This window comes from Chenopodium album, chromosome 11 (assembly GCF_948465745.1).
Source record: "Chenopodium album chromosome 11, dcCheAlbu1.1, whole genome shotgun sequence".
Classification (NCBI taxonomy): Eukaryota; Viridiplantae; Streptophyta; class Magnoliopsida; order Caryophyllales; family Amaranthaceae; genus Chenopodium; species Chenopodium album.
This window is the reverse complement of record NC_137844.1, coordinates 36,689,680-36,717,500: the sequence shown is the minus strand read 5'-3', so window position 1 is coordinate 36,717,500 and position 27,821 is coordinate 36,689,680. Positions and strand designations below refer to the sequence as shown.

Below are 27,821 nucleotides of genomic sequence, written 5' to 3'. Positions count from 1 at the left end.
CATGATATGATGGTAGGCATGTCTGTCTAGGTTACTAAGCTTGTTTCTGATGTCAGCTCACCTGAGAAATCACCCAATATACCCCCTGATAAACCCTCTGAGAAACCTGGACAGTTAGATCCTGGAAATAATGATCATAATAACTCTCAGTTTCAATACTCTACCAGACTCACTAAGATTGAATTCCCTAAGTTCAACGGTGATGATCTGAAGTCTTGGCTGTATAAATGCAACCAATTCTTTGACTTAGATAATATCCAAGATGCTAAGAGAATGAAGTTGGCTGCTATTCACCTCGAGGGTAGAGCCCTTCTCTGGCACCAGAATTATGTAAAAACTAATCCATTGCCTAGCTGGGATAAGTATGTGCAGGACATAACTAGTCGTTTTGGGGAATTGTTTGATGACCCCATGTCTGACCTGAAAGCTCTCAAGCAGACTGGTTCTATCCAAGAATATCACGATGCCTTTGATGCTCTTACTAGTAGACTAGATCTATCCCCAAATTACTTGTTAAGCTTTTATATGGGTGGCTTGGAGGAGGAGATCCAGTTAGCTGTTAGGATGTTTGTTCCCACATCCATTCAACAAGCTCATGGCCTAACCAAGCTGCAAGAGGCAGCTCAGATATCCAGAAAGACTAAATCACCTATTAAACACCTGCCTCCTCTATTATCAACCCCAAAACCTTTAAACACAAGCCTAAACACAAACCAACCTTGGAGAGGACCCTTAAACACCACTTTCAAACCTAGAACCTACCCCAACACCAACAGAAAAACCTTGACAACTGCTGAAATGAATGATAAGAGAGCTAAAGGGCTATGTTTTTGGTGTGATGAGAAGTTTGAGTTAGGGCATAATTGTAGGGTAAAGAAGCCACAACTGTATCATATAGAGATTGAGGATACAGATGAGGAAACTGGGGATGCTGACAGTGAGGATCCTAGTGAGAATGAAGTGACATGTGCTCAGATATCTCTGCAAGCATTGGATGGTTATTGTAGCTTTCACACCATGAGGATGATGGGGCAGTTCAATAAGAAGCCCTTGCATATTTTGTTGGATAGTGGGAGTACCCACAATTTTATTGACACTCCAACTGCTCTAAAATTGCAGTGCAGGGTGGAGAAAGTTCCACCCATGTGGGTTAAGGTGGCAGATGGGGGCCAACTCAAATGTGAAGCCATGATTAAAGGTTTTGAGTGGAAAATGCAGGGCTACAATTTCAAGGCTGATATGTTGTTACTACCTTTAAGTGGTAGTGATATTGTGCTTGGAATTCAATGGTTCTCAACTCTTGGGCCCATTCTTCGGGATTTCAAGAATTTAACCATGGAATTCAAGCAGGAGGGGAAGAAAGTTAAGTTGAGAGGAGCAACTGCTAAGAGATTAAAAGGCATCCCTGCTGAGCAATTTGATAAGCTGCTGCAAGGAACAGGGGAGCTATCAATGCTGCAACTAACTCATCACACTGTAGATTGGAGTCCAAGCCTGAATTCTCAAGAGCCATCTAAGGAATCACCTAAGATTTCTGATCTCCTTGATAGATTCTCAGATGTTTTCAAAGCTCCAGAAGGATTGCCACCAGCTAGAATGCAATTTGACCATCAGATTCCATTGAAAGATGGTACACAGCTATCAATCTCAGACCATATAGGTACCCAGCTACTCAGAAAACTGTAATAAAAGAATTGGTGAAGGAGTTAGCTGATCAAGGAGTTATCAGGGATAGCAACAGCCCATTTGCTGCCCCTATTGTTTTGGTTAAAAAGAAAGATGGTGGGTGGAGGATGTGTGTAGATTACAGGGCTTTGAACAAGGCTACTGTCAAGGATAAGTTTCCTATTCCCATTATTGAAGAACTATTGGATGAGTTACATGGGTCAGCATTCTATTCCAAGATTGATTTGAAGTCTGGCTATCATCAAATCAGAATGCATCCTGATCACATTCACAAAACTGCTTTTAAGACCCATTTTGGCCATTTTGAATACTTGGTTATGCCCTTCGGCTTAACCAATGCTCCTTCAACTTTCCAGGCATTAATGAATTATGTGTTCCAGCAATATCTCAAGAAGTTCATTCTGGTTTTCTTTGATGATATTCTGGTCTATAGCTCTACATGGGGTGAGCATTTGAAGCATCTGCAACTTGTCCTTGAAATCATGAGATCTCACTCTTTACAAGCAAATTTGAAGAAGTGCACCTTTGGTGCAACTGAGATTACCTATTTAGGGCATGTGATCTCCAAGCAAGGTGTATCTACTGAGCTTGATAAAATTTAGGCCATTATTGAATGGCCCCAACCTAAAACACTCAAGCAACTGAGAGGTTTTCTGGGTCTTACTGGGTATTACAGAAGATTTGTCAAGGATTATGGGAAGCTATGCAGGCCACTGACCAATCTACTCAGAAAAGATGCTTTTGTTTGGAGTCCTGAGGCTACTTCAGCTTTTGAGCACTTAAAACAAGCCATGGTTTCCCCGCCAGTTTTGGCTCTGCCTAATTTTCAGATACCATTTGTTATTGAGACAGATGCCTCAGGTTCAGGTTTGGGTGCTGTTTTGATGCAGAAAGGGCATCCTATTGCTTTTATTAGCAAAGCCTTGTCTGAAAAGAACTTAGCTCTGTCAGCCTATGAGAGAGAATTGTTAGCAATTGTCTATGCTGTGAAGAAGTGGCAGCATTATCTTATGCTCTTACCTTTTGTCATCAAGACTGATCAGCAAAGTCTTAAATATTTGCTGGATCACAAAATAGTGACACCATTTCAACAAAAATGGTTGTCCAAGTTGGCTGGTATGGATTACACTATTGAATACAAGCAAGGAAGTGAAAACATGGTTGCTGATGCTTTATTCAGGATACCTAGCTCTCAATTGATGCCTATGTTAATTTCTACAGTTCATTCTACATTGCTAGATGAGTTACAGAAATTATGGCAGGAGGATCCTAACATGCAACAACTCATTTCTGATCTAGAAAAGGATCTAACTTCTCACATGCATTATAAATGGCAGCAACAACAACTCACCAAAAAAGGGAAGTTGGTGGTGGGGCATGATCCTAATTTAAAGACCAAAATCATGGCTTGGTTACATAATTCTTCTCTGGGAGGTCATTCTGGTATAGAGGCAACCTTGAGGAGGATCAAGAGCTTATTTTATTGGTCGAGCAGAGTGTTACAGATTATATTAGACAATGTGATGATTGTCAGAGGTGCAAGTATGACCCTAGTGCCTCTCCTGGATTGCTTCAGCCACTTTCAATTCCTGAAAGGATTTGGGAAGAAATCACCATGGATTTCATTGAAGGATTACCTAAGTCATTAGGTAAGGATGTGATTTTGGTTGTGATAGATAGGTTGAGCAAGTATGCTCACTTTATTCCCCTATCTCACCCTTTTTCTGCCATGAAAGTTGCTCAAGCTTATTTAGATCACATCTATAAGTTACATGGATTTCCTAAGTCTATCATTTCTGACAGAGACAAGGTTTTCATCAGTAATTTTTGGATGGAATTGATGAAATTACAAGGCATACAACACAAGCTTTCCACTTCCTTTCACCCACAAACTGATGGGCAATCTGAGGTGTTGAATAGGTGTTTAGAGACCTATCTTAGGTGTATGTGCAATGACACACCTCAAGAGTGGGCTAGGTGGCTTCCCTTAGCAGAATTTTGGTATAATACTACCTACCAATCTGCTATTCAGACTACTCCATATGAGGTCCTCTATGGTCAACCACCCCCTACTCACATTCCTTACTTGCAAGGGATGAGTAATGTGGAAGCTGTGGACAGAAGCTTACAGCATAGGGAAGAGGTTATAGCTGTGATCAAGCAGAATTTGAGTAGGGCTCAAAATAGAATGAAGCAGCAGGCTGATAAGCACAGAAGTGACAGGACATTTGATGTGGGAGCATGGGTATATTTTAAGCTGCAACCATATAGGCAGCAGTCTGTGGTATCCAGGCCTAACCAGAAACTTGCAGCTAGGTATTTTGGTCCATATCAGATAATTAAAAAGGTAGGAGCAGTTGCTTACACTCTCCAGCTTCCTACTTCTGCAAAGGTTCACCCCACCTTTCATGTGTCACAGCTCAAGAAGTATAAGGGTCCTGTTCCACCTCCTGCTGATTTTTCTATGTTTCCTAACCCTGGGAACACCTTGCCTAAGTATCCTATTGCTATGATTGATAAAAGGACAATCAAAAGAGGGAACCATGCTGTGGTGCAGTGGCTCATTCAATGGTCAAATTCAGCTTCTGAAGATGCTACTTGGGAAGATGCTGAGAGCATTGAGAATTAGTTTCCAGAGTTTGATCCTTGGGGTCAAGGATCTTTTGAAGGGGGAGGCATTGATGCGAGCATTAGTCTGATGGAGAATGAAAAGGGAAGAAATGATGTTGCGGTTACTGTTCCATTGATGTTAGCTATTGCCAAGCTGGACAATGAGCTGGAAAAGACAGAGAATTAACTTAGAGAGAGAATAACTAATTAGATTCCTTTTTTATTAGTTTGTTATGAAGTTGTTATTTTGGTTCATGCACCTGTAATTAAAGGCTATATTAAGCCAATTAGTGGATGTAATTGATCATCAAGAATTAATACAAATCCTCTCTTTCTCTCTCTACATTCTTCTTCTCTAATTTTCTGGTTATTGCTCTTATTGGTTATTACTCTCGAGGTTTCCCTTCTTTCCTTTTGGATTTCCTCTGAGCTAACCAATCTGATTCTCATCCATTAAGTTGGATTGAATCAGGTGGCTGAGTCCTGGTGTCCTGTTAACTGTTTGCATCAGGCTAGTGGCTAGGTTAGGGTTTAGGAGTTTTTCTTTTTTTTTTAATTTTTATTTTTATTTTCCTTTTTTTAAAAGCAATATCGTATTGACACGTGTTCATTGTGGGTCCCTTTTAACGGATTCCATCCAAAAAAATCGTTAGATGGTGGTGGGATCAAATTTTTTGATTTTTTTGTAGTGTTATAATAAAAGTTTTAGGAAATGTGGTGTTATAATTAAAATTTTCTAAAATTTGTGGTGTTTTCAAAAAATCCTTTTCTTTTATTAATTTTTTATATTAGGGTAATCTAGCCTTCACAAACATAAATAAAATAGCCATATAAAAGGTTATTGTATGTATCATATGCCTTTTCTGCAAAAAATTATGTTAATAGATTGTAAACATGATACATTTGATACAAGTTGTCAAAAAATAAATAAATAAATAAATAAATAAAATAAAATTACATTTGAAACAAACACCTGCTCGGATTTATTAGTAATGCAGTTCAGCATCACTGCATAATCGTTGGGTAATGGTTGGATTCTATCCTTTGGGGTGCAACCGTGCAAGAAGTAGATAGCAGGCAAGGGTATATCAACCATGTGCATCAGTGCATATCGACATTTGAAAACTGCAGAATCTGATAGTCACGGAGGAAAAATTCCTAACACAAAAGATACCAGTATATAAATGACATGGTGCAACAACCACAATGCTAAAAGAGGCTTAAACACATAGATACACCAGTAAAAAACTAAAAATTTCAAGCAAAATATCTAAGCGTTTAATTGAAGGCACCTGACACCATGCAGCGAGAATGAGTAGTAAACTACTAATAATATAACTGAAAATGCTTCATTAATCCATAAAAATGGCAAGGACTTCTAAAATTAGACTTTTTAGATTCTAGTAATACAAAATAAGCTCCACATTGCTACTTTCAGGGGAAAAAAAAAAAAAAAACAACTCCATATTGGGTAGAACTTGTATACTCGTATTATACACACCAGAGAATACATTAGCTTCATAGAGTACTTTTTATGCACAACTACACAATGAATTGCCAGGAAATAGAAACGTTAAGATACACATAAAAGACATGAGCTTTGATTCACTGATCACTATCTCAATTGAGACTGAAATTTTTTAAAAGGTTCAAAACTGTATGGATGACAAACACACTCTATAGCATGAATTAACTTTCTTCTAGGTCCAACAGCATGAGCACCCATATCCTTTAGCTTCTTCATAGACAGATCTACCAACTGAAATTTATTGACATTTTTTGCATGGAGAATTCTCTCAAATTGTTCCAGTCCAAGAGAAGAAAGCCACTTGCCCAATCCACCCGCACTTATTATGTTTCTTTCAAGATTTGATGCCCGCGTCTTCTTATTGAAATATTTGATGGTAATGGATGGTGTGCAGATACCAGATAGGTCTTGTTGCATGGTAGTTCTGACAAGCTTTGGAGAAGTTTTACGGAATTTCAGATAATTTTCTGTCTTTCCAGAGAAGGATCTCGAAGCACCTACTTGGTCCTCCGAAGCCAGTCTCCTCAAAACTGGCTTTCTTGAATTCAGAATTGCTACTGCATCATCTACAGGGGACTGAACTTTTGCACTAGATTGAGTATTTGATTTTGGAGACAAAGACAGTGATCCATCATCTCTCTCACCAAAATTTGCCTTAAGAGGCTTCTCCAGTGGAAGCTCTGATGGATTATTAGTCATATTACAAGACAAACTTCCGCGCAGCTGACCTTCTTCCAGATCAGGCACTGAGGACTGCTCAGTACTGGGAAGACGAGGTATTAGAATGTTAACTCTCTGTTTCTTAACAATAGTCCAACCATCCTCTCCACACAAATCTGCAACTGTAATATTTGAAGTATTTTCCATAGCATTATTTTTGAGTTCTCCCAAGTGCTTCCACTTTGATTCCAACATATCCTATAGAGCTGCATAATGTTTTTTCATAATCAGACTAATAATTATTGATACGAACAACAAATTGTAGCATAGCTGTGCCAAATTCTACAATCAAGAGGTACCTATCGCTTGCAAAATTAAGCAGTGTGAGCAACATTATTAATCAACACAGGAATAACAAGCAGGAGACATCTTTGTAAAAGACGGAAAACAAAACACATGAAAAGCAAACTGTTAATACTTATACACAAGTACACTACTCATGAGTGCATAAAGGAGCATGATGCTATAAGCAAAAGAGCCAAGTATATAGTGGAAAAACTCGATATCATTGTATCTAGTTTTTGACATTGAATTTCAGAACAAGCAGAAGCTTGACCATGACGATACAACATAAACCAAGACTAAAATATGATGATGATATGTCTAGCAAACGAGCAGCTCCTATACTAGTATATTATCTTGATAACGCCGTTGCAGAAGCCCCTATTTGCAAATCAGCTACAACAGGCAGAAAGCAATATAAAGTTATAAACAAGAGGGTCTTGACTCTGGAGTGTTTCGATTTTTTGTTGTCAAACGTAATCAAAGGGGATACATCGTTAATGAATTCAAATTCAAATATCAATCTCAACCATTACCAAAGTAAGACCACAATACATAATCATAAAGCAAGGAAAATGATGTGATACACAATAATAATGATGATCCTGATTGATTGAACTACACGAGGCGACAAAAAGAAAGATTCAATAATCAATATACATTACGATATTAATTTATACTAGGGTTTATCATACATTATACAAAAAATTCAAGAAAATTTTAAACGAAATCACAAATTGAGAATTACAAAATTAAATGAAAAGGCATTATAAAGTGAATGATGAATCTAGAAATTGAATGAATAATTTGAGAATTTAAAAAGGAGAGAGTGAATTACATAGAAAAACCTGAGAGATGAAGAGAGAACAATGGCGGAGCTTCAAGGTTGAGATATGAATATGATTGTAGATTTGTAGGCAAACTTCAATGGTGATTTTCTGGAAGCTTTGATAGGAAAGAGAAAGAGGAGTTGTGGGCGTAATTCGGATACCTCATATACAGATCAGACCATACAGTGTTTTGGATTCTAGAGGTAAATTTCATAAAACTAGGGTAGACCTGACTGAACTTAGTTGAAATGAATTGAAATTAATTTATTAATAAGTAATTTTTAACTACGGATTACTAATCTTTGATTATTTATTACGAAGTACTCCCTCCTTGTTTTTTTTAAGTGACATACTTTTCTTAAACGGTCGTTTTTTTAAGTGACACACTTGCTCTTTTAGAAATTTCTTACATTTTAATAATATATATTCACCCCACTATCTCTTACTTTATCATTTCTCACTCCTTTGATGGTCCCCACTTCCTCTCACATTCTTTTACTTTATCATTTCTCACTCCTCCAACCTACCCCACTAACATCTTATTTTATTAAAGTCAATAAAATCTCCTAAAACTACGTGTCGATCAAACTGTGTCACTTAAAAAAAACACGGAGGGAGTATTATACATATGTGTATATACAAATATATATATTAAAATATTTAAGAAAAATATACTATATAATTAAAATATTTATGGAAAATATATTAAAAACATGAAACCCCAAAACATTTTAAAAACATATACTATTTAATAAAAAAATAAAATATTATTATGATAAAAGAACACAAAACACTTTGTAAAAAATTATCACAATTAAAAAAAAAGGAAAAAAAGAGCTGGAACGAAATTAAACAAAGCCAACCCCCCCAACTGTATACCACACTCTTTATTATTCTAATTAATACAATGTTATTATTATTATTATTGTTATTATTATTATTATTATTATTATTATTATTATTATTATCGTTGTTGTAATAAGAGCTTAAAAGAATGAAATTTGGTTTTATATCATTAGCAATATCATTTGACATAAAATGAACTGAACTGAACTGATTAGAGCTGAACTAAACTGAACTGAATTGAAAATAAACGTATGAGAACAGGCCCTTACTCTTGCAGAGAATTTGTATTGTCGTGTATTTACACCTTTAGTTTGGGTGGTAGACTTGATAATTTTAATACATACTATTTGATTTATGTACCTATGTGGTGGCTTTGTAGAAGTATAAGAAAACTACCAAAATCTTGACAATTATTTTTTAAAACCTTCAAAAGTTTGACAATGTTATTTCAAAATTATTATTAAATAATATTTAATTGATTTGCATCGTTTTATATCTTAATTTATTGTTAGTTTAGAACTCTTAATTGATTTACATGATTCAATAATACCTAGCTAGCGTATTTTTCTTCAACTGAATTTTTTGTGAGCTTTAGTCATACAGAGTAATAATTTGTGAAATGTCGTTGTAGCTAAAAATTTAATAATGTAAGTTCTTTAATGTTATGTGACCATCTAATATCTATATCTATATCTATCTAATACTAAAACAATACCACTTAGTTATATTTTTCCTCTTAAATTCTCTCCATAATTAATACTAGTATTTTTTTTTTCTATCATTGATTTCCCTTGATTTTAGGATTTTTAAGTTCTTCATACCTCATTGATAACATCTACTCAAATATCACTATTTAATATGAATCCCATTCAAATTCCATAACGGTGTTTATGTGCCATCAAATAATGTACAATTCAGAAGCTACTAATAAACCTTAACAATAGTTGTAATTAAAGGACGACAAGATTGTAAATAAGAAGAGCAACCACGACAGAGTAAAAAAAAAAAAAAAAAAAAAAAAAAAAAAAAAAAAAAGTCTCTTTAATAAACATCATCTTCGTACATACAATTATTTTTTCTTTTTAAATAATAGTAACATATGAAATATAATTTTTTTTTTATTAAAAAAAGGCATTATAAGTTTTTTATCAAAAATAAACTTTGAATTAATTGATTATATGTTTAATGAAACAAAACATTAAATATATGAGAGTAAACATATTAATGAGGGTAAAAAAGTAAATACACATTTTTGTACTTTTTTTAGGGTATAGTTGGTAGCACACGATTCCTAATAGTTATCTTCTACTTTTTATAAGATTTTATAAGATAGGGATATTTTAAATTTAGGTTTTGTGACTTTGGTTCATCTATTTGGGTATTGAAGAAAATAGTGGATTAGTGTACACTTGTAATTTTGAGTAGATTTGTTCATTTGTTCCCATTTGAGTTAATACTTTTGGTACTCCCTCCGTTTTTAAATACTTTGCTTCATTTCTCTATACACTAAGTTTTAAGAGAAATTGGAAAAATTAATAAAATATGGAGATAGTTGGGTGGGTAGAAGAATAAAAAAATTGGAAAAAGTAAAAGTAGTTGAGAGAATTGGAGGACAGAGCATAAAATATGATTTATGGTGGGTCCATTAGGTGAGAGAAATGAATTAAATATTGTAAAATCTTTCCAATTAAGAAAATGGAGCAAGCATATAAAAACGGCCGAAAGGAGTGAGTAATTAGGACTCTTTGAAGATCTGAAATGGAGGATAATATGGATGGAGAAGAAATTTACGCCAATAATTACTCTTATCAACAATAATTATTACTCTCTCCGTCCTTTTATTAGAGTCTCATTTCTCATTTTTCACGAAAATTAAGGTTTTTATAGATCCCTTAAACCATGTGATTGGAAGTATCAAGTACATTAAGTGCATTAAATAACAAGTAAGAGAAAAAGAAAAAGAGGTTAATTAAATGTCAAAAAGAAGAAGAAGTACCTAGAAAGAAGAAGAAGAATGAGGAAAGAGAACATATGTTGGCGGATTAATAAATGCAAAAAATATTTGGCACAAAAAATGAGTAAAAATTGAGAATAATTTTGGGATTAAATTAGGAGAATGAGGTTAAAATTGTAAGAAACCACTTACTAAAAAGGTAAAGATTCTAACAATGGGGCTTTAATTTTGATTTGCCAAAAAAGAAACAGTGGACTTTAATAAAAAGACGGGGGGAGTAATAAGTGTTCATTGGTACTTTTAAATTTCGTGCTTATTTATTATTGTCATTAATGACAAGAGTAATTATCGATTTAGACAATTGGGAAGGAGCGAGCCTAATTTTCTAAATAAAACATTCTCCCTCCTTAAAAAATAAAATTAGCTTCATCATCCTCCTGCTCGGTCGTGGCCCACCTCCATGGTTTCATATTCTTCTTCCTTCTTCCTTCGATCCCCACCCACCTTCATCCTCCTAGATTAAAGGTGGGCACGGGCCGTGCCGGCACGCGGGCGGCACGGGCCCGGCACGACACCGGCACGGCCCGGCACGGCGGCCCACCTGTGGGCCGTAGGCCGTGCCGTGAACAAAATTCCTGGGACGGGCACGGGCACGGCGGGCGGCACGGTGGCCGGCACGCTGGCACGACCCGCCGACACGGCACGTGGCACGGCCAGGCACGGCCCGTGCCTTGTACTAGCCGTTGGAAAATAGCCGTTTATGGCCGTTTTCCAACAGCTATAAACGGCCATATTTTCCTCCAATTTCCATCCAACAACGGATAAAAACCATAAAAATAGCACCGGATTGTCCAACTAGGTGGAACTCCACCTATGAAATGTTGAGTCGGGCAATCGAGTACAAGGTTCATTTAACACTTTTTTATAATATGAAATTTCCACAAAATGCTTTACTTGAAGATGATTGGGCTAATTGTGAAAAATATATGCAGTTTTTACAATTACTATATGGTATGACACATTGTTTTTCTTCTGTATATAATCCTTGTGCTCATTCTTTTCTTAGCAATGCATGTTTACTTGCACAACTTTTTACGGAACACCGATCACAACATGTTTATCGTGGATATCTTCCATCCATGGAGGATAAATGGCGTAAATATTACACCGATATTCCTATGATTTATATTTTTGCTTCTATTTTAGATCCTAGACAAAAATATGATGGCACCTTTTTATTAATTGATATTTATTATAGTAACATGAATTTTGAAGATGATGTTGAAACTTTTAAGAATAAGGTGACGGATGAGTTTTTTAATTTATATAATGTTTATGAAAGTAAATATGGAACCGTGTCTCGATTTGCCCCTTCTCAAACATCCAAAAATGTAAGTAAACGGGCCAAAGGTTTATTTGCACAAGCTGCTAACTTGATGTCTAAGTATTCAGGTACAGAATCATCATCATCTAGGAGAACACAAAGCGATGTTTCGGAGTTGCAAATGTATTTAAGTTACGACTTCATGAAAGGCATGGACGATGAAGAGAAGTTTGGCCTCGACATCCTCGATTGGTGGAAATCACAAGCCGTGAAACATCCAATTTTGTCGGCAATGGCTCGTGATATTTTTGCTATCCAAGTCTCCTCCGTTGCTTCCGAAAGAGCTTTTAGTGCGTCGGGAAGAGTTCTAGACGATAGAAGAACAAGACTAAAACCCGAAACACTTGAAATGTGTGTTTGCTTCAAGGATTGGTTGGATGCCGAAACTCGTTCTCAAGATCGTACTTATGCACAAAACGACGACGATGAAGGAACGTCGACTTCTTTTAGTTCTCATACTTCTCAATCCACTCAATTGGCGGATGACCTTGAACCTCTAGGAGACGAAGACGAAGATGAAGACGAAGGCGAAGACGAAGACGACCAATAATAATTACATGATTACATATTTACATTATACACTATTGTATTCTTTTTGTATTATCGAACTTCGTATTCCGTATAATAAATGAAGTTATTCAATATTCATACACTATTGTACGATTTTTAATTATCATTACTTATTTTGTAATTTTGTATTATTGAATTATCGTACATTCGTACCGGCTACCGTCATATAATAAAATAAGTTATTCTTCAATTTTTTGTGTTTTCGGATTATCGCACTAGTATTTTTTTTTTATTATATGCATTTTTGTTTTTAATTCGTTTTTTTTAACATTTATTTTTTTTTTTTAAAAAAAAAAAAAAATTAAGGTAGGCACGGTTTGGCCCGCGGCCCGGCACGGCACGGCATGGCCCGCTAGGCACGTGGGCCGTGCTGTGCCGTGGGCTGGGGTGTGCCAATTTCAGGCACGGCACGGCACGGCCCGCCGCGGAGCCGGCACGGCACGGCCGCCACCCCGGCACGGCCAGGCACGGCCCGTGCCCATGTTTATCCTAGATTCTAGCCCACCTTCATCTTCTTTAAGCTGCTTCAATGGAGAACACCAAACCCCAAAACCACCGGCCCACCATTTTAGCAGCTACATCACCAAATAAAACGAAAACATTAAGAAAATGTATAGAAATTAAGGGGATGTTTAAGCTTAAAGGAATGTTTGGATAAAGAAAGGGGAAGGAAAAGAAGGGGAGTGAAGGAAAAGGAAAGAGAGGGAAAATGATGAGTTTTCCTTCCAAATCTATTCATTGTTGAATAGATCAAGTTCTTATAATTTAATCCATGTAATTCTCTCTCCTTCAATCCCTTTCCTTCCTCATTCGTTATCAAAATGAAAGATACTTCATCCTTCCTTTTCCTTCCGTTTCCTCCATTTCCTTCAATCCAAACCGTGTATAAAGGGAAGGTATTTGTTTTCGCTATAATTGTGATTTCCCTCCTATATTGATTTCGCTATTGATGATGGGCACAATGCTCGCGAGCAACTTTATCTTCTAGAATTCTCCAATCTCTTTTGAAAGCTATCCTAGAGCTTCTCTTTTTAGAAATGGCAAAAGCACCCCTGTTTGGTTTCGATTTGGGCTATAAATCATACTGCAAACCAAACTTTCACCTCTAGATTAAAATATCATAAGGCACCTCAGTAGAGAACGTGGAGTGCGCTTTAATTGGAAATTGGAAGAAAGCAAGAGAGGGAGAGGAAAACATATAAGTTTACGCATTTTCAGCAAACATTTTCAATCCGAAGTTTGACTCAACTCAACTGAATAGACTGATTTCTTTAGCCTTCTACTACTTAGCCCGCCCTGAACCCGGCTTGGCCCTTGATCACCTCTACTTTTAATTTTTTTTTATAAGGAAAATTTGCCAATTACAATCATTTAAAGTTTGTATTTTGCAAATTACAGTCATTTTAAAAAAAAAAAATTGCAAATTGCAGCCCAAAAGTTCTTATTAATTGTAAATTGCAGCCCGTATCAATTTTTTCATCGGTTTACGTGTCAAAAAATTTCGGTTAATGTTTTAGGGGCCATTTTAGTTCTTAAGGAACTGAATTGAGCTCGAAATCAACAAAAAAATCACGTAAGTGCCTCGTTTTGCGTAACAAAAATGTATCGATTTGTGGAAAACTATTTTTTGCTGTATAAACGAGACACTTACGTTATTTTTTTGCTAATTCTGAGCTCAATTCAGATCCTTAAGAACTAAAATGACCCCTAAAACCTTAATCGAATATTTTTCGACACGTAAACCAATGAAAAAGTTAAATCAGGTTGCAATTTATAATTTATAAGAACTTTTGGGCTGCAATTTGCAATTTTTTTTTAAAATGAATGCAATTTGCAAAATACTAACTTTAAATGGTTATAATTTACAAATTGTCCTTTTTATAATAAGTAGTGATCACCAAAAGTTGAACCTTAATTTAATTCCTTTAAATTATGCCTTTGTCATAAAATCAACCACCTTTCTTTCACTCAATAATTGTGAAAGCATAGGCCAATTGGCCAAACATCCAGTATTATTAATTAAGTATAAATAATCCTTTACTCAAATCTCTTAACCTTTTAAAAGTAACAACCCAATTATTGTTCCTTAAACAATGCCACACTTCTTTACTCTTACTCTGTACTCCGTATTTCATTATTATTTATTTTTTGAAAAATAATCTTTGTAGTTCGTACACTTCTTTTTCTGGTTTCATGACTTCCCTCCTAGGCTCCTAGCGAAGTCTCTCACACAACTTCCTAGATTATGCTCCCATTCTCTCTACTCACACATTCACTCTCACTCTTTCTGTTCCCCCCCCCCCCCCCCCCTTTGTTTCTGATAGTTACCGGTAAGTTTTGGTTTGAATTTTTAAGGGTCAGTCTGATCTTGTGTAAAATTTCCTCAACTACACTAGCAAGATCAGACCAGACCTAGCTTAAAAATTACAAACCTTACAATAAAATTATCTTGATACCGACCTTAGTTTGAGAGATAAATATAGTCCCTCCCTTCCAACTTACTTGCCCAAAGCCAATTTCACATGATTTTATGCAAATGAATTTGTAGAGAGAGAAATTTGGGTGGGCAAGTGTAGCTAAAATTTACTAATATAGAATTCAGGTGGGTAACAGTATGCACAATTCTACATTCATGGCAGCCAATACAACTCAATACAAGGATGTAACAACAATTCGCTTTCATTTCCCATACATGGTTAAAGTTCAACATAGTTAGCTTCTGCCACTTCGATCCTTCTCTATTTGATCTCTCTGTTTCTCAGCAAGCTTGTCGAGAGCAGCTTGAACAGCATCTCTTCCACCAATCAATAACCGAGTTATTACTTCATGATCTTTCTCAAACCGAGCCTCTTCAAATTCTTTACGAGCATTTTCTCTAAGAATATCTCGCCACAACACCCCTCTAGAGTCAGGCCACATGAAGAACCGTGTGGCACGGAGTATATCTCTGTAGAGACCCAATGCCTCTCGTCGAGTGCTGGTGAGTCGTTGACGGGTTAAAAGCTCATTTTCATCGTCGTCATATGATGGTTTCTCTTTCACCAAATGCCGGTCAATCAGCTCCTCTATAGTGTCTGGACCATTGTGTAATCTCCGCCAAAAGGTTGCTCTCTGGGCAAGTTGTGCCGTGATAATATGGTGCTTTTGCAAGTGAATGATCATACCTATACATCTAAAAGTTAGTGAAAAGATTCTATCGTATGCAGTAAGATCGATTTTTTCCATGTTATGAACCCTTGAAGGCAAATGAGTCAACAAAGCAAAGCAAATTCTCCCAACTGCTATCAACCATGAGACCCAGGATTATGGAAATAGTATACTTATGCAGCGCAAAGCTGCCTGAACTAGGTCTGATCACCTTATCGAGTTGCCAAAATCCATAACACACAGAAACAAAGCACTACCACTACTTATATACGAAGATCAAATTTCCATGTTATGAACCCTTGAAGGCAAATAATGAAGGGAGATTACAGAATTCAAACGCGTTTTAGCAATTACAGAATTTGTATACTCCAACATATGCAGTGCAAAGCTGCCTGAACTAGGTCTGATCGCCTTATTGAGTCGCCAAAATCCATAACACAAAGAAACAAAGCACTGCCTACCTAGTAGTATTACAACACTAATTACCAAATCAAATGGAGGAAACATAGCAAAACCTTAAGAAAATGATTTCTTCCAAGCCTAACATTCAAAATTGATAGTATTCAATTTCATAGTTCAATCCTAACATTGGCAATTATGAAATTTGATTCAATTATCAAATCATGCTCGAAAAATCACATAATTTTTGGGAAAAAAAGGCACATTTGATTCAGTTATAATCAAAACAATCAACAATCTCGTCCCTGAGCATAATTTCAATTTCATAGTTCAATCCTAACAAAATTTGATTCAATTATTAGATCAGTAATTGTAGTGAGAAAATGCATTTAATTCAATTATCAAATTAGGCTCGTAAGTTTCTTCTATCGTTAGTAATTAGAACCAATAGTTCAAATGTTCAAACCTTAAATTTACTATTCTGACAATCAAATAAAGTTAAATTAGATCAAAGATATAAACCCTAGATTTTGAAATTGATATGATGATTACAAAAAGAAACAACAAATTACCTCAGAAGCTGCTTCAATGGAGGATACAAGTATTAGAAGGCACCCCGATGGAGAACGTCAAGTGCGCTTCAATGGGGAACTGAAAGAGAGACGTTCGTCCGGTTTTTTTTCTTCTTATTGACATTTGACAATTAGAGCAGATCAATGGGTTGGAGCCCCATTAAACGCTCGGACCTGGCCCGGTTATAAATGGGTCAGATCCGTCCAATAAATAAATGGGGCTGGTTTTAATACAGTCTTACAAGGGCCTGTTCTGTTCAGCTTATTTTCACTTCATTTCACTTCACTTCAGTTCAATTTTGATCCAATCAGTTCAGTTCCTAATTTCCTTCTCTCATAATATATTCAGTTTAGTTCAGCTCCAATCAGTTCAGCTCAGTTTAATAAATCAGAATAGGCCCTAAATATGGGTCTTTAACATGATGAGCTAAGGCTTATGAAGTAAATACAGATGTCGTTATAACATTAAAAATTAAAAAGACTGTCTGCAGCCTTGATCAGGTTCTGGTGGAGGTTAAGTCGTGTGATAGGAGACCTGTATATTGGACAAAGAAGGAACTGATTTACACTCACAAACTCTCAGGAGGCCTAGGAATGTGAAATGTTGCATCCCTAAACAGAGCACTTTTGGCAAAGCAAACATGGAAACTCCACCAACACCCAACTCTCTTGGCAACACTACTAGAAATTCCATGTTTTTTGGACGCTTTTGAAGCTTAATTTCAACACAAAAAAGCGTTGAAAATATTTTCTCGACGCAAAAAAGCGTTGCCAAAACGTGAGTCGAGAAATTTGTTGGACACCAAAAAGCATCGAAATTCTGGACGCATTTTATTGTCTAAATTTTTATACGAAGCATCGCAACTAGTATAAGGTCACGCACTTTCTCAAATTTGACGACGCTTTTTTGTGTCAATAATCATAACATTGACAACGCTTTATTGTGTCCATAGTTTTACATACTCGATAACCAATATATTGTCGATGCTTTTTTCTGTCCTTATTTTCAAATATGGCGACCCTTTTTATAGTCCCTATTTGTAAATATATATAGTGTGGACATTAGTTTTCCAACAAAAATAAAATTTAATTCAATAGCAAAGATACTCTATCAAAGTATTTAAGAGAATCAAAAGAAAAGTTTACTCAAATTTAATTTTATTCATAATCAAAGAAGAGAACAACTTAGTATATGTACAATATATAGTGCCAAAAGCCAATATATTCTACCATTATTGATCTAAGCTAGAATGATAAAAGAAAAGTACAAAAACTTTTTAAGTATAACACATAATATCTTAAACAGTAGCTAAAATTAATCAAAAATGTTTAATTACCATTCTCCACCTATATTGAAAAAATTGCAACTTTTCAGAATCGAGTTTGGAACTACTAAAATGTCTTCATAGAACTGCTTGATTAATAACTTTGACGTAGACTAGGACATATAAAATAATCACATCATATCCTGCACCAATAACAAGCATGTCAAAGCTTGAAGTTAAAATTTGCTATATATTTTTACTAGTTTAGTAAAACATGTAATTAGTTAGTAGATTATAGTCCCTAACAGAACAACAGTTATACATTATATACTACACTAACAAAATCAAAACTTAAAAGATAACAATAGATTGCAACCCAGTTGAAAAACAATTTATCCTCCACGATTACATATATTAAATAATTATACTACCAAATTCAAAGCTTCAAAATAGGTACTAAACCATAAAAGACAAATTAACATGTTTATTCTCTACTAACCATAGATATAATTCATTCATTCAAATTAATAAAGATATTTTAATAGTAATCCATACGGATATGCATGGCAAAACTAGTACCTTACTACCTTTAACATATGAGTGTATATATTTAGGAACATAAATTGATTAACAGAAACCTTCAACTTTTTATAATAATACGAATTTATATGAAACAATTATTATTGGTTAGGATTGTAAACCTGTGAAGAACCCAAGTAAGCAGCCAACTCTTGTTGTTTTGACCTCTTATTGAAAAAAAAATTTCTTACTCTTTACACCTCTTGCTGATAAAACTCTTGCCTCAGTATAAAACGTAACAAACAAATGAATCCTTCCCCTATTGCCAATCACTTAATATTCAGTAAAGCACAAAAAATCATGAAGCATTTGTTTACAATGCAAGAACAAAACCATACTTCTTTAAACTAATATACTCCCTCCGTTTCTTATTTCTTGCAACATTTACCATTTTTGGATGCCTCACATTTCTTGCAACAAACTTCATTTTTTCCTTATTTAGAAACTTTCTTCTGCCAAAAAGACCAATATACCCTTATTTAAAAAAATTTAACACATAACACTACACATAATCACAACCTATTATAACCCTAATCTGATTCAATTATCTCTAACCCTTCCCACCCAAATTAAATCATCTCCCCATTATCTTTCTCTCTCCTCCTTATCACTCATTTCGTCTTCTTCATCTCTCATCTCTCCTAATCAAATTTCATCTTCTCTAATCTCTCATCTCTCTTGAATTCATCTGTTGAGAGAATTCGTTGTGGAATTCGGTTGGTTTTGGTGGTGTCGTGGGTGGTTTTGGCGGTTCATCAGCCTAGATCGGGGAGGTTTGGTGGTGTCGATCGATGGGTTTCGCAGGGGTTTGTCGGTGGTTTAGGTGGTCTGGGTCGTCGGTGGTTTAGGTTGTTTGGTTTGTGGGTGATTTAGGTGGTTTGAATTGGTGAGTCGGTGGTTTTGGTGGTTCGTGAATCGGTGGTGTCGGTGGTTTCGCAGGGGTGGAGGAGGGGTTTTGGTGGTTTCGCAGGGGTAGAGGAGGGGTTTCGCAGGGGTGGAGGAGGGGTTTCGGTGGTTTCGTTGGTGGTTCCAGGTGGGTCTTGGTGGCGGTTGTGGGTCTTGTGGCGGTTGTGGGTGGCCTGATTTCTACATCTGGGTGGTTTTTGGTAGAAGTGGTTTCGTTGGGTGATTTCAGGTGGTTCTAGGTGGATTCGGGTGGTTCTGGGTGGTTTCGTTGGTGGTTCCAGGTGGCAGCGTTTCGTTGCTGGTGGTTCTTAGGTGGTGGTGCTGGAGTTTTAGTTGTTTAATTAATTATTCACCCTCTCCCCTTAATTACATTATTTACATGCCCTTACTTTTTTATAATCATGCTTAAAAACTTTTGACTTGGGAACCGTGCACCCCTCCTTTGTTGCAAGAAATAAGAAACGGAGGGAGTATAATTAATTGGAGGAAAAATAGACTAAAAGAAATACGAAAAGCTAGAGTATTCATTACAACAAGCCTACCCAACTCAACACAACAACCCAAAGAAGCGTCAAGTAAAAAAATTAGCCCCGTTGCGATAGAATTAAGCCAGCATACCACAGAAATTTCCAGAAGGCATAACTCCCAACAAAAAATTCCAAATTGAGAAATTCTTGGGCCTAGATTGGATAACTTTTTGAGACCTATAATTTTCATGAAGGGACTAAGGGCTGAAAACGACTGCAGGTCTTTGCCTTCAAAGTTGCTGCCCTTCTTAAACTAGATTGTAAACAAGAAATCAGTGTTTTAAAACAACAGTTATGTTCTACAACTTCTATAGCATATGCATTTTACATGATGTACACAGTTAATTAAGGTTTCATAAAATTTTAATCAACTACCCAACAACAAATCTCATGAGTTTGACTTTATATTAGAAAATATAATCCAACATATGATCGCTTTTACACTAAGATGACTCTATAGCCTCAAGATGACATAATTTGGAGTCATTACCTGCACAATTGTCATGCAAGCTCAACCATATAATTCCAAACTTTTATATTCAACACTCTAAGTTAAGATATCTCACAAAACATCACTAACATTACATGTCAATTTAAGGAGAGGAAAAATTGATAGAGAATTACCAGCTTTTGAGGGAAAAATTGCCCAAGAGAGAATTGGCAGAGAAGAGGCCTGGCAACAACAGGAAAAAAAAATATACTAAAACCAGCTTTTCATATCAAAGACAAAACTTTTCACACAAAATATTAATTAAAGTTACCTAATTGATAAATGTGCCGAGATAGACATCCTTCTAAATTATCCATTCTATTATAAAACAGAACTTTAAAAGTCACAACATAGACTGACATTCATGACATTCAATATATACAATTATACAGACACTCAAAAATAAGGCCCACACAAAATTGTTTCAGCATACACCTCTAGCAAAACAATCTCAAAAAATTCAGTTGAAGAGTACAGATTAAAATAAATTAGCTGTTTTATGTGAGACCTTATCAATTGACACTTCGACATCTAAGAGTAATGGTTTTTTTTTTTTTTAAACTCTAATAAGCAAAAAAAATTCAATGTCATGTTTTTTCATATAATGAAATAGATCTATACAAATGAAATTTGCAATCCACTAATGTATAAAAAAAATATCTAGAAACTAGGAGATTTAATTGAAGAATAGAAACTCAACAAGATCGATCTATAACCTAGGGTTTTGAAACAAGTAAAATTGGGTAATTGCAACTTGCAAGTATGGAAACTTAAAAGAAAAGAATATACCTTTTAATGCTTAGATTGTCGAAATAATTGAGATAGGTAACTGGAAAAATCATCAAATTTTCCCCCCTAATTTGTGGTAGATCTGGAAGCATTAAGATGAAAAAGGAAGATGGAATGGAAGCGAAAATCAAAGAACAATTATAGAAAAAAAAAAATCAAAGAAAAAGCTGATGATTAAGACATAGTAGAGAAATTCAAATGATATATTAGCAAAACGGAAAAATGCAACAAAATTATGATAAAGATCAAGAAGATAATAGCAACGAGTAGAGGAAGGAAATTACCACAACTGTAGCCCGATTCGTTGAATTTTTATGTGGTTTTGGGAGGCAAATTCAACCAAATTGAAGAAATTCTAACGAAAATGACGAGTGCTGTAATACCCCATATTGTTTGTGACTTAGGTATTTACACTAATAATTTCTTTAGATTAATACGAATTTTATTTTCTTATTTAAGTAATAAAAATAATATATTATTTTGAGTATTGATCGTCATAGTGCTAGTTCGTCGTAGCAGTAATTTTAAGTTAAGCGTGCGAATTAGTATAATAGACTGTTGGACCGACCAAACTATATTACTCACTAATGTTGACCCGTTGTACTATGTCACGTAAAAGGGAGAGACTCAAGTGTTTGCTGGCTGCCAATGCTTCTTGTGTAACCCCCATTCTAATTACCTCTCTATTGATGGTTGTAACCCCCAATCCCTTTAATTTTGCCTAACCCTCAAACTTCTCTCCTTCCCCTCTATTTTACCCTCACGCTGCCCAGCCATATTACATTATTCTTGCTGCATTCTAGTTTCTAAATTCACAAATTTTCTCACAAAAAAATCCACAAAGTAACGGGTTTCCATTGGAAGGCGTTTGGAGTTTCGATCCTTGTTCGTTGGGGCTCGTTTGTACTCGTTCTTGCACTCTATTTTCAAGGTAACTAGTACTATCCCTTAGACTAGATTTCACCTAGTTTAGAATGCATGATTTAGGCCTAGAACAATTGAGAAAGTCGTATGATGAAAACTAGTACGATCGTTATAGAAACTGATTTTTAATTAGATGAATTGTGAACTGTTTTCCAATTGATTTTTGTGTGACATGCATGTTTAATGGGACTGCAATATTCCCTGCTTTGTATGTCGAAATATCAAGGATTAAAACTTCTGTAATATCTCATGATCATGTTAGTTAATTACCAAGTTTTCTGTTCACTTGTTGCTTCGTAATTCTCGTTGGTGTCATATGCTTTTTGAACCTTCAATTTTCATTGGGATATGTTTAGTGTGGAGTTGACTTTCATGGTTAATGGTGACCAAATTAATTGCTTGAATTTCTAGTTTTGTTGGGTGATAATTGTAGCTAATATAATTGTTGTTCTGAGAGGTTGTATCTTCGGTTTCGTGGAGTGAGGTGGAGCGAACTACTGTATGCTATTCTTATAAAAATAGTGTGAGTATAGTACTCTGATTATCACTTTATAAATCATGCTAGGAGTTCATGTAATCATATTATGTAATGTATTTTCAAGTTATTAATTGGTACAATGACTAGTAATCTAAGTAGGTGAACTTTGGCTTGATAATATTGGGGTGTCTGAACTTTTATGGAAGCTGTTGGTTGGGACTAGTTTAGGGTATATAATCATGATTAAACCTTGTTATGTCTCTTATTATACTTTATAATACTTGTATCAATGTGAGGGTCAATGTGTGCAAGTTTGATAATTTTTAGAGCAATAATCTAATTATTCTGATTTTTTTTTTTTAAAAGTATTTATTTGCAATTTGTAAAAATTGGACAACATGTATATGTGTGTTTATAATGTGCATATTTCTAATTAAAAGTCTTCTCATGGTGTTGGTAACACACTATTTAACCTATGCATGTTGCGGTGTTTGATTTGTTAATTCTTGAGTATAAGACCATATGTGGCATCTCTGCTGATCATTGATAATTTTTGATTTAAAATTATATTATTTTATCGATTCTTATATTGACTATAATTTAGGAGCCATTGGACTGCGGGATTCCAATGGTTAGAACATGCCAACTACTTGGCTGCGGGATTCAAGTAGTATAACTTGGGTTAATTGTTGTCGTCCGGGAGGTTCGGAGGTGTAAGACCATATTTGGCTTCTATCCGGCACCGGGAGTTTGGCCATTCTTAGACAGTCTCCTGTGAGTTGACTGGAGGTTCGCCTGACAAACCTTAAGGAGTGGACTGAGGGCTTCCACTAGCGTTCGATCCTACTTTAGTCAAATTGTTTTTCTATGATATAAATATTATTACTAAATTGTTTAACCTGTCTTGCTCTGTAATTAGGTTTAGGTTGATGGAGGAAGTTCTTGCGCTGAGAGAGAGGTGTACAGTTAAGTGGATAGTTTTGTCCGCTTAGCTTTTATTAATTGAAGTCACGTGTGCATCACATGAATTTCTAGACGCTTTTCACTGCCGAGACTTTACTTTGATGTAAAAAAGTGTCGAAAATATATGGAATCTAAATTTGTATATCGACGCCTACTACACAGTGTCGATCCAATAACGTCGAAAAACCAAGGGATTTGTAGTAGTGCAAGCAGAGTCTTTAAAGCCAAGTATGGAGCATCACCATTACAATTGGCTATAAAGAGAGAAAGTTAAAACTCGTGGCTTCATGGTCATCCAGAAACCTGGTGGGTAGTATATCCACCTTGAAACCATTTACCCGCCTTACTATAGGCGATGGCTCAGACATCAGCATTCGAGGTGATACATGGGTAGGGGATGATTTGGTAAAGCTTAAGGATCCACTATAGCCTGAGTTAGCAAGCATTTCAAAGGTGAATGACCTAATGCATGAGGATTGCACGTGGAACATTCATCTAATCAGACAGATATTTGAGTTTAAAGATGCACAAAAAGTTCTGGCCACCTCCATCTCTCAAGATAGGCAGGAGGATGACTATGAGTGGATGCCTACTCCCTCAGTAGTTTACTTAGTGGGAACTGGGTACTAGATGCAGGAGAAAAGGGTAAGGATACCAGCAAAGCTCTCAGACTTTTGGAATTACTTATGGAGAAGCAAGCTCTTCCCAAGATGGAAAATTTTCATATGGAAATTGATGCATAATGCAACAGCAACGACAGAAAATCTAAGGAAAAGAGGAATTCTTGTGGCACCACAGTGTGCTTTATATAGAGACTGTCAAGAATCCTAAGAGCATCTCTTCAGAGATTGTGCCATCACCTTAAGAATTTGGGCAGCTTCATCTTTAAGCCTACACACAGAGCCTTTCGGAGGACATTCTTTACATGATTGGATCCTTAACATTTCTAAGGAGAAACGGAGGGAAGCAGGGATTAGGAGTGGTAAAATTCATGGCTACTTTGTGGTATGTGTGGCTGCACAAGAACCAAATCAGACCAAATTCCACTCAGCTAGATCTGAATGGCATCTTACAGCATACCCAGATTATGATGCAAAGATGGATAAAAGCCGCAACTAATACAATTGACAATTATAATAGTAAGAAGGAGCCCTTGAAATGCTGGACTTGGAGAACAGGTTGCCTCACTTCACCAAGGTTAATGCAGATTCAAGTAAACGCCTCCTAGTAGAAGAAAGACAAGATGAAGCAACCTATAGCAGCAATAGGTTGGCACATACAAATAGGTGATGATTTTCATAGCTCGGGGATAGAGAGAATATTAGCATTGAGTGTCCTACAAGCTGAGTGCAGAGCAGTTGAGGCCGGTCTACAAGCAACTTTAGAGAAGCATAACCAAGTAATGGTTAGAACAAATAATCAAGAAGTGATACAACTGATGCAGCATCCTGAGCAAGCACCAGCAAGACAAACCAATTATTAAGGAGATCATTAGACTAGCCTCAAAGTTTTCTTTTTTGCTCTGTATTAAGGTAGCAAGAGAACAGGTGGAGAAACCCACAAACTGGAAACTAATGCTACTAATATCTAATTGTTTTATCTGCTGCCAAAAAAAAAGTTCATCTAATACTTGGTTTAATAGATAACATGTTAAAATGGGTCGATATCTTTGCGTTTTCCCATATGTTGAAAGGATTTTCGGTTATTAATGATTTGGGTAAAAGGTTAAACAGGTCATGGTTTGTAAATAAGTCAGGTATAATAGGTTACGATTAGTTTGATATTCGGTATGGGTCATATATGGTTCAACAAAATTCAGGTTGGTTCGATTTTAGGTGAATTAAATCTGATCAATTTTAGATTCCTTATTAATGCTTAGACTCTAATTGATTCAATTCTTGTGAGTCGAGTTATTGGAAATTGAAAATTGATAATACTAGCATATAAAGTACCATATAAAGATGAGACTGGGTCGACTACTGACTGAAAGCATTACACGACTTAGCATGAAAAAACATAGCATGACGCGACCCAATGCATAAATGTACATGATGGATCGTGTGTTTCCTAATTAGGAGAAGCACAATAGCACAATATGGACCAACACACCAAAGCATGCTAAAATTAGCAATTGATTTAGGAACGCAAGCCTGACATGATGACACATGGGCTTGTATTGTGTAGGCCAAGTTTTTGAAAATTTGACATGGTAAGTAGCTTTACCTCGAGGGAGTCTATGTTAACCCCAAAGCACATGTCTCGACATGCCCCACACGACTAGACTCATCTTTAATACTAGTATGGAGTACGACCATGTTGCACCTCGAACCCGCTAGACCCAACCAATGCCATCTTTAGTTTGTAGAATACATATCCACTGCTGTGGTTAGACAATCAGTCCAATGCTTATGTTTATTTAATTCTCCCAAATTCAAATGTACACAAAAATCAAAACAGAGAAAAACTATGGCGTTTTCATTATGGTTCTCTCGTCTACACTCGTCTTCCATAACAATCTTTGCACACCTTCGATCATCCTAGTTTCAGAACTACACTACCCCTTCAACTGCTGTTTCTGAAGTTATCTCTTCCAAAGGAAAGAAACCCATTTTTATGGTGGCCTAGTCCCCAATTCATCTGCTTTACTTTTACTCCAATTTAAATTCAATCCCTCTTTTTCTGACTTTTTCGATTCTGATTCTCGGTGAGTTTCTCATGTTTTCCTGTTACTAAAATTTTCAATTTTTAATATAATTTTTCAGGGTAGCTATGTTTGATTCTTTGATTTTTTTGGGGTACGGTATCACGGCTATGTTACTAACTCTTTATTTAACTTCATTTACCCATGTCGGATACTCGACACTTGCACATAGCTATAGCCTTAAGCTATATAGGTGTGAATGTGTGATACTTATGATTGTTCATTTTGGACCAAAATCATGCAAAATTTATATAAGATGGTACATTTTAAGTTTTTTTTTTTTTTTTTTTTTTTTTTTTTTTTTTTTTCCATTTAATGTATTCAGTTTCATGTTGGGTTAGTTGTGTTATGTTTAGTTTAATGTGTCAGTCCTTCCAATCAGTATTGTATGTGTAATGAATAGTATTGCAAGATTTGCAACCATGTAATAAAATTTTGTTAAGTCCTTTTCAAAATCTTACCATACTACTACCTTTTCAAAATCCAATAGTAATTACTTTTCAGAATCCACTTGATTTGATGACTCCATTTGAATACTTTTCCAGAGTCTATTAATACTTTTCAGAGTCAATTTGATGACTTTTCAGAATCCATTTATTACATGTGATGACCTTGTATAAGATGAATTTTAAGAATCCATTGAGTTGTCAAATCTACATAAAATTTTATTTAATTTTCATGTGATACACTTGTGCATTCACATCATTGATCTTTTTTATACAAGTAAAAACTACGCCTACGAATAGGAAGTGCAATATGTCTTCATCAAAACCATAATTTTTTTTCTAAAACTAACAACTTTAACTCTTTCAAATAACAAACGAATAAAATGGATTCCTACAAAATTAATATAAGCTCCACTGATAGCTTTGATGAGGATAGAAGAGATAACTCGAGAAGAGAGGGAAATATATGACATGATCGACACATTATTTACCTCCACTTACCTCCCAATCCTAACCTCGATCCCCTCCAGCACGGTGCTCGCGCAAATCTATTCCTTGTGGTGATAGACGACGTTAAGAAGGTCATGTGCGGTTGTACAATGATTACTATGCAAAATTTCCAGTCTACCCAAGTGACCTTTTTCGACGTAGATTCCTCCCTTTACCACATCATGGGGGTTTACAGGAGATCCCAGAGGCTCGCTCGGAAAGGCTGCTATACTATACCTTTTGACTTAACTCTACTCTAGTAGTCACTAGACTCACTATACTAGTCCGTCCGGCTGCTCTTGCTGAAATCATTACTCTTCATTCTCCCGTGCTCTAGCAATTGCGCTCTCTAGACCACTACCATGTAGTTAGGTAGGGACAATCAATCCGTAGTGACGGGAATGACGGAATGAATGGGGATCCCTATCAATATAAAAATATTGAAAGAATATATAATTAGTTACACTACCTTTCTCTCACTCAATAGATCTATCTGGTCTGATACGGTACAGTACAATACGAGACGATAGAATGCAATGGGATGGATGGTAGAAGGCTGCCTGCGCTCAAAAGCGAGAATTCACTTGTCCCCTTGTCCATAGGGACCTCGTGGCATACAACCGAAACGACTCCCGCCAGATAGTGCACAAGCATGTCTTTGAACGTGTTATGTATGTAATAACAGAAAATGATACATGTTTCAAACAAAGGAGAGATGCTACTAGCCGTTTAGGTT

At 35.9% G+C, this 27,821-nt stretch overlaps 2 protein-coding genes and 1 long non-coding RNA gene across 4 annotated transcripts; all 3 read right to left on the bottom strand.

The window, feature by feature from the left end:
- Positions 1-5,875: 5,875 nt before the first annotated feature.
- Positions 5,876-7,831, bottom strand: LOC145568825 (uncharacterized). Of its 2 annotated transcripts, none has more exons than XM_081628219.1 (2): positions 7,675-7,831; positions 5,876-6,750 (listed from the first exon to the last, which is right to left on the bottom strand). In XM_081628219.1, exon 2 carries the CDS (start codon positions 6,737-6,739, stop codon positions 5,912-5,914), a length of 828 nt encoding a protein of 275 aa, XP_081484345.1. In that variant the 5' UTR covers positions 6,740-6,750; positions 7,675-7,831; the 3' UTR covers positions 5,876-5,911. The 2 variants fall into 2 exon arrangements, with proteins under 2 accessions (XP_081484345.1, XP_081484344.1); XM_081628218.1 differs by having other exon boundaries at positions 7,665-7,815.
- Positions 7,832-15,122: 7,291 nt separating this feature from the next.
- Positions 15,123-15,635, bottom strand: LOC145566561 (uncharacterized). Its single transcript, XM_081625943.1, has one exon. The coding sequence runs from the start codon at positions 15,633-15,635 to the stop codon at positions 15,123-15,125; it is 513 nt and encodes a 170-aa protein (XP_081482069.1).
- Positions 15,636-17,669: 2,034 nt separating this feature from the next.
- Positions 17,670-21,862, bottom strand: LOC145568824 (uncharacterized). The gene is made up of 4 exons (XR_014095972.1): positions 21,369-21,862; positions 21,085-21,166; positions 20,430-20,478; positions 17,670-17,996 (listed from the first exon to the last, which is right to left on the bottom strand). It is a non-coding gene; the product is annotated as an uncharacterized LOC145568824 (long non-coding RNA).
- Between the last annotated feature and the right edge of the window lie 5,959 nt (positions 21,863-27,821).

Bases quoted from the DNA above. Each gene is read 5' to 3' on its own strand.
- LOC145568825 (XM_081628219.1), bottom strand. From the start codon at position 6,739: ATGTTGGAATCAAAGTGGAAGCACTTGGGAGAACTCAAAAATAATGCT.
- LOC145566561 (XM_081625943.1), bottom strand. From the start codon at position 15,635: ATGGAAAAAATCGATCTTACTGCATACGATAGAATCTTTTCACTAACT.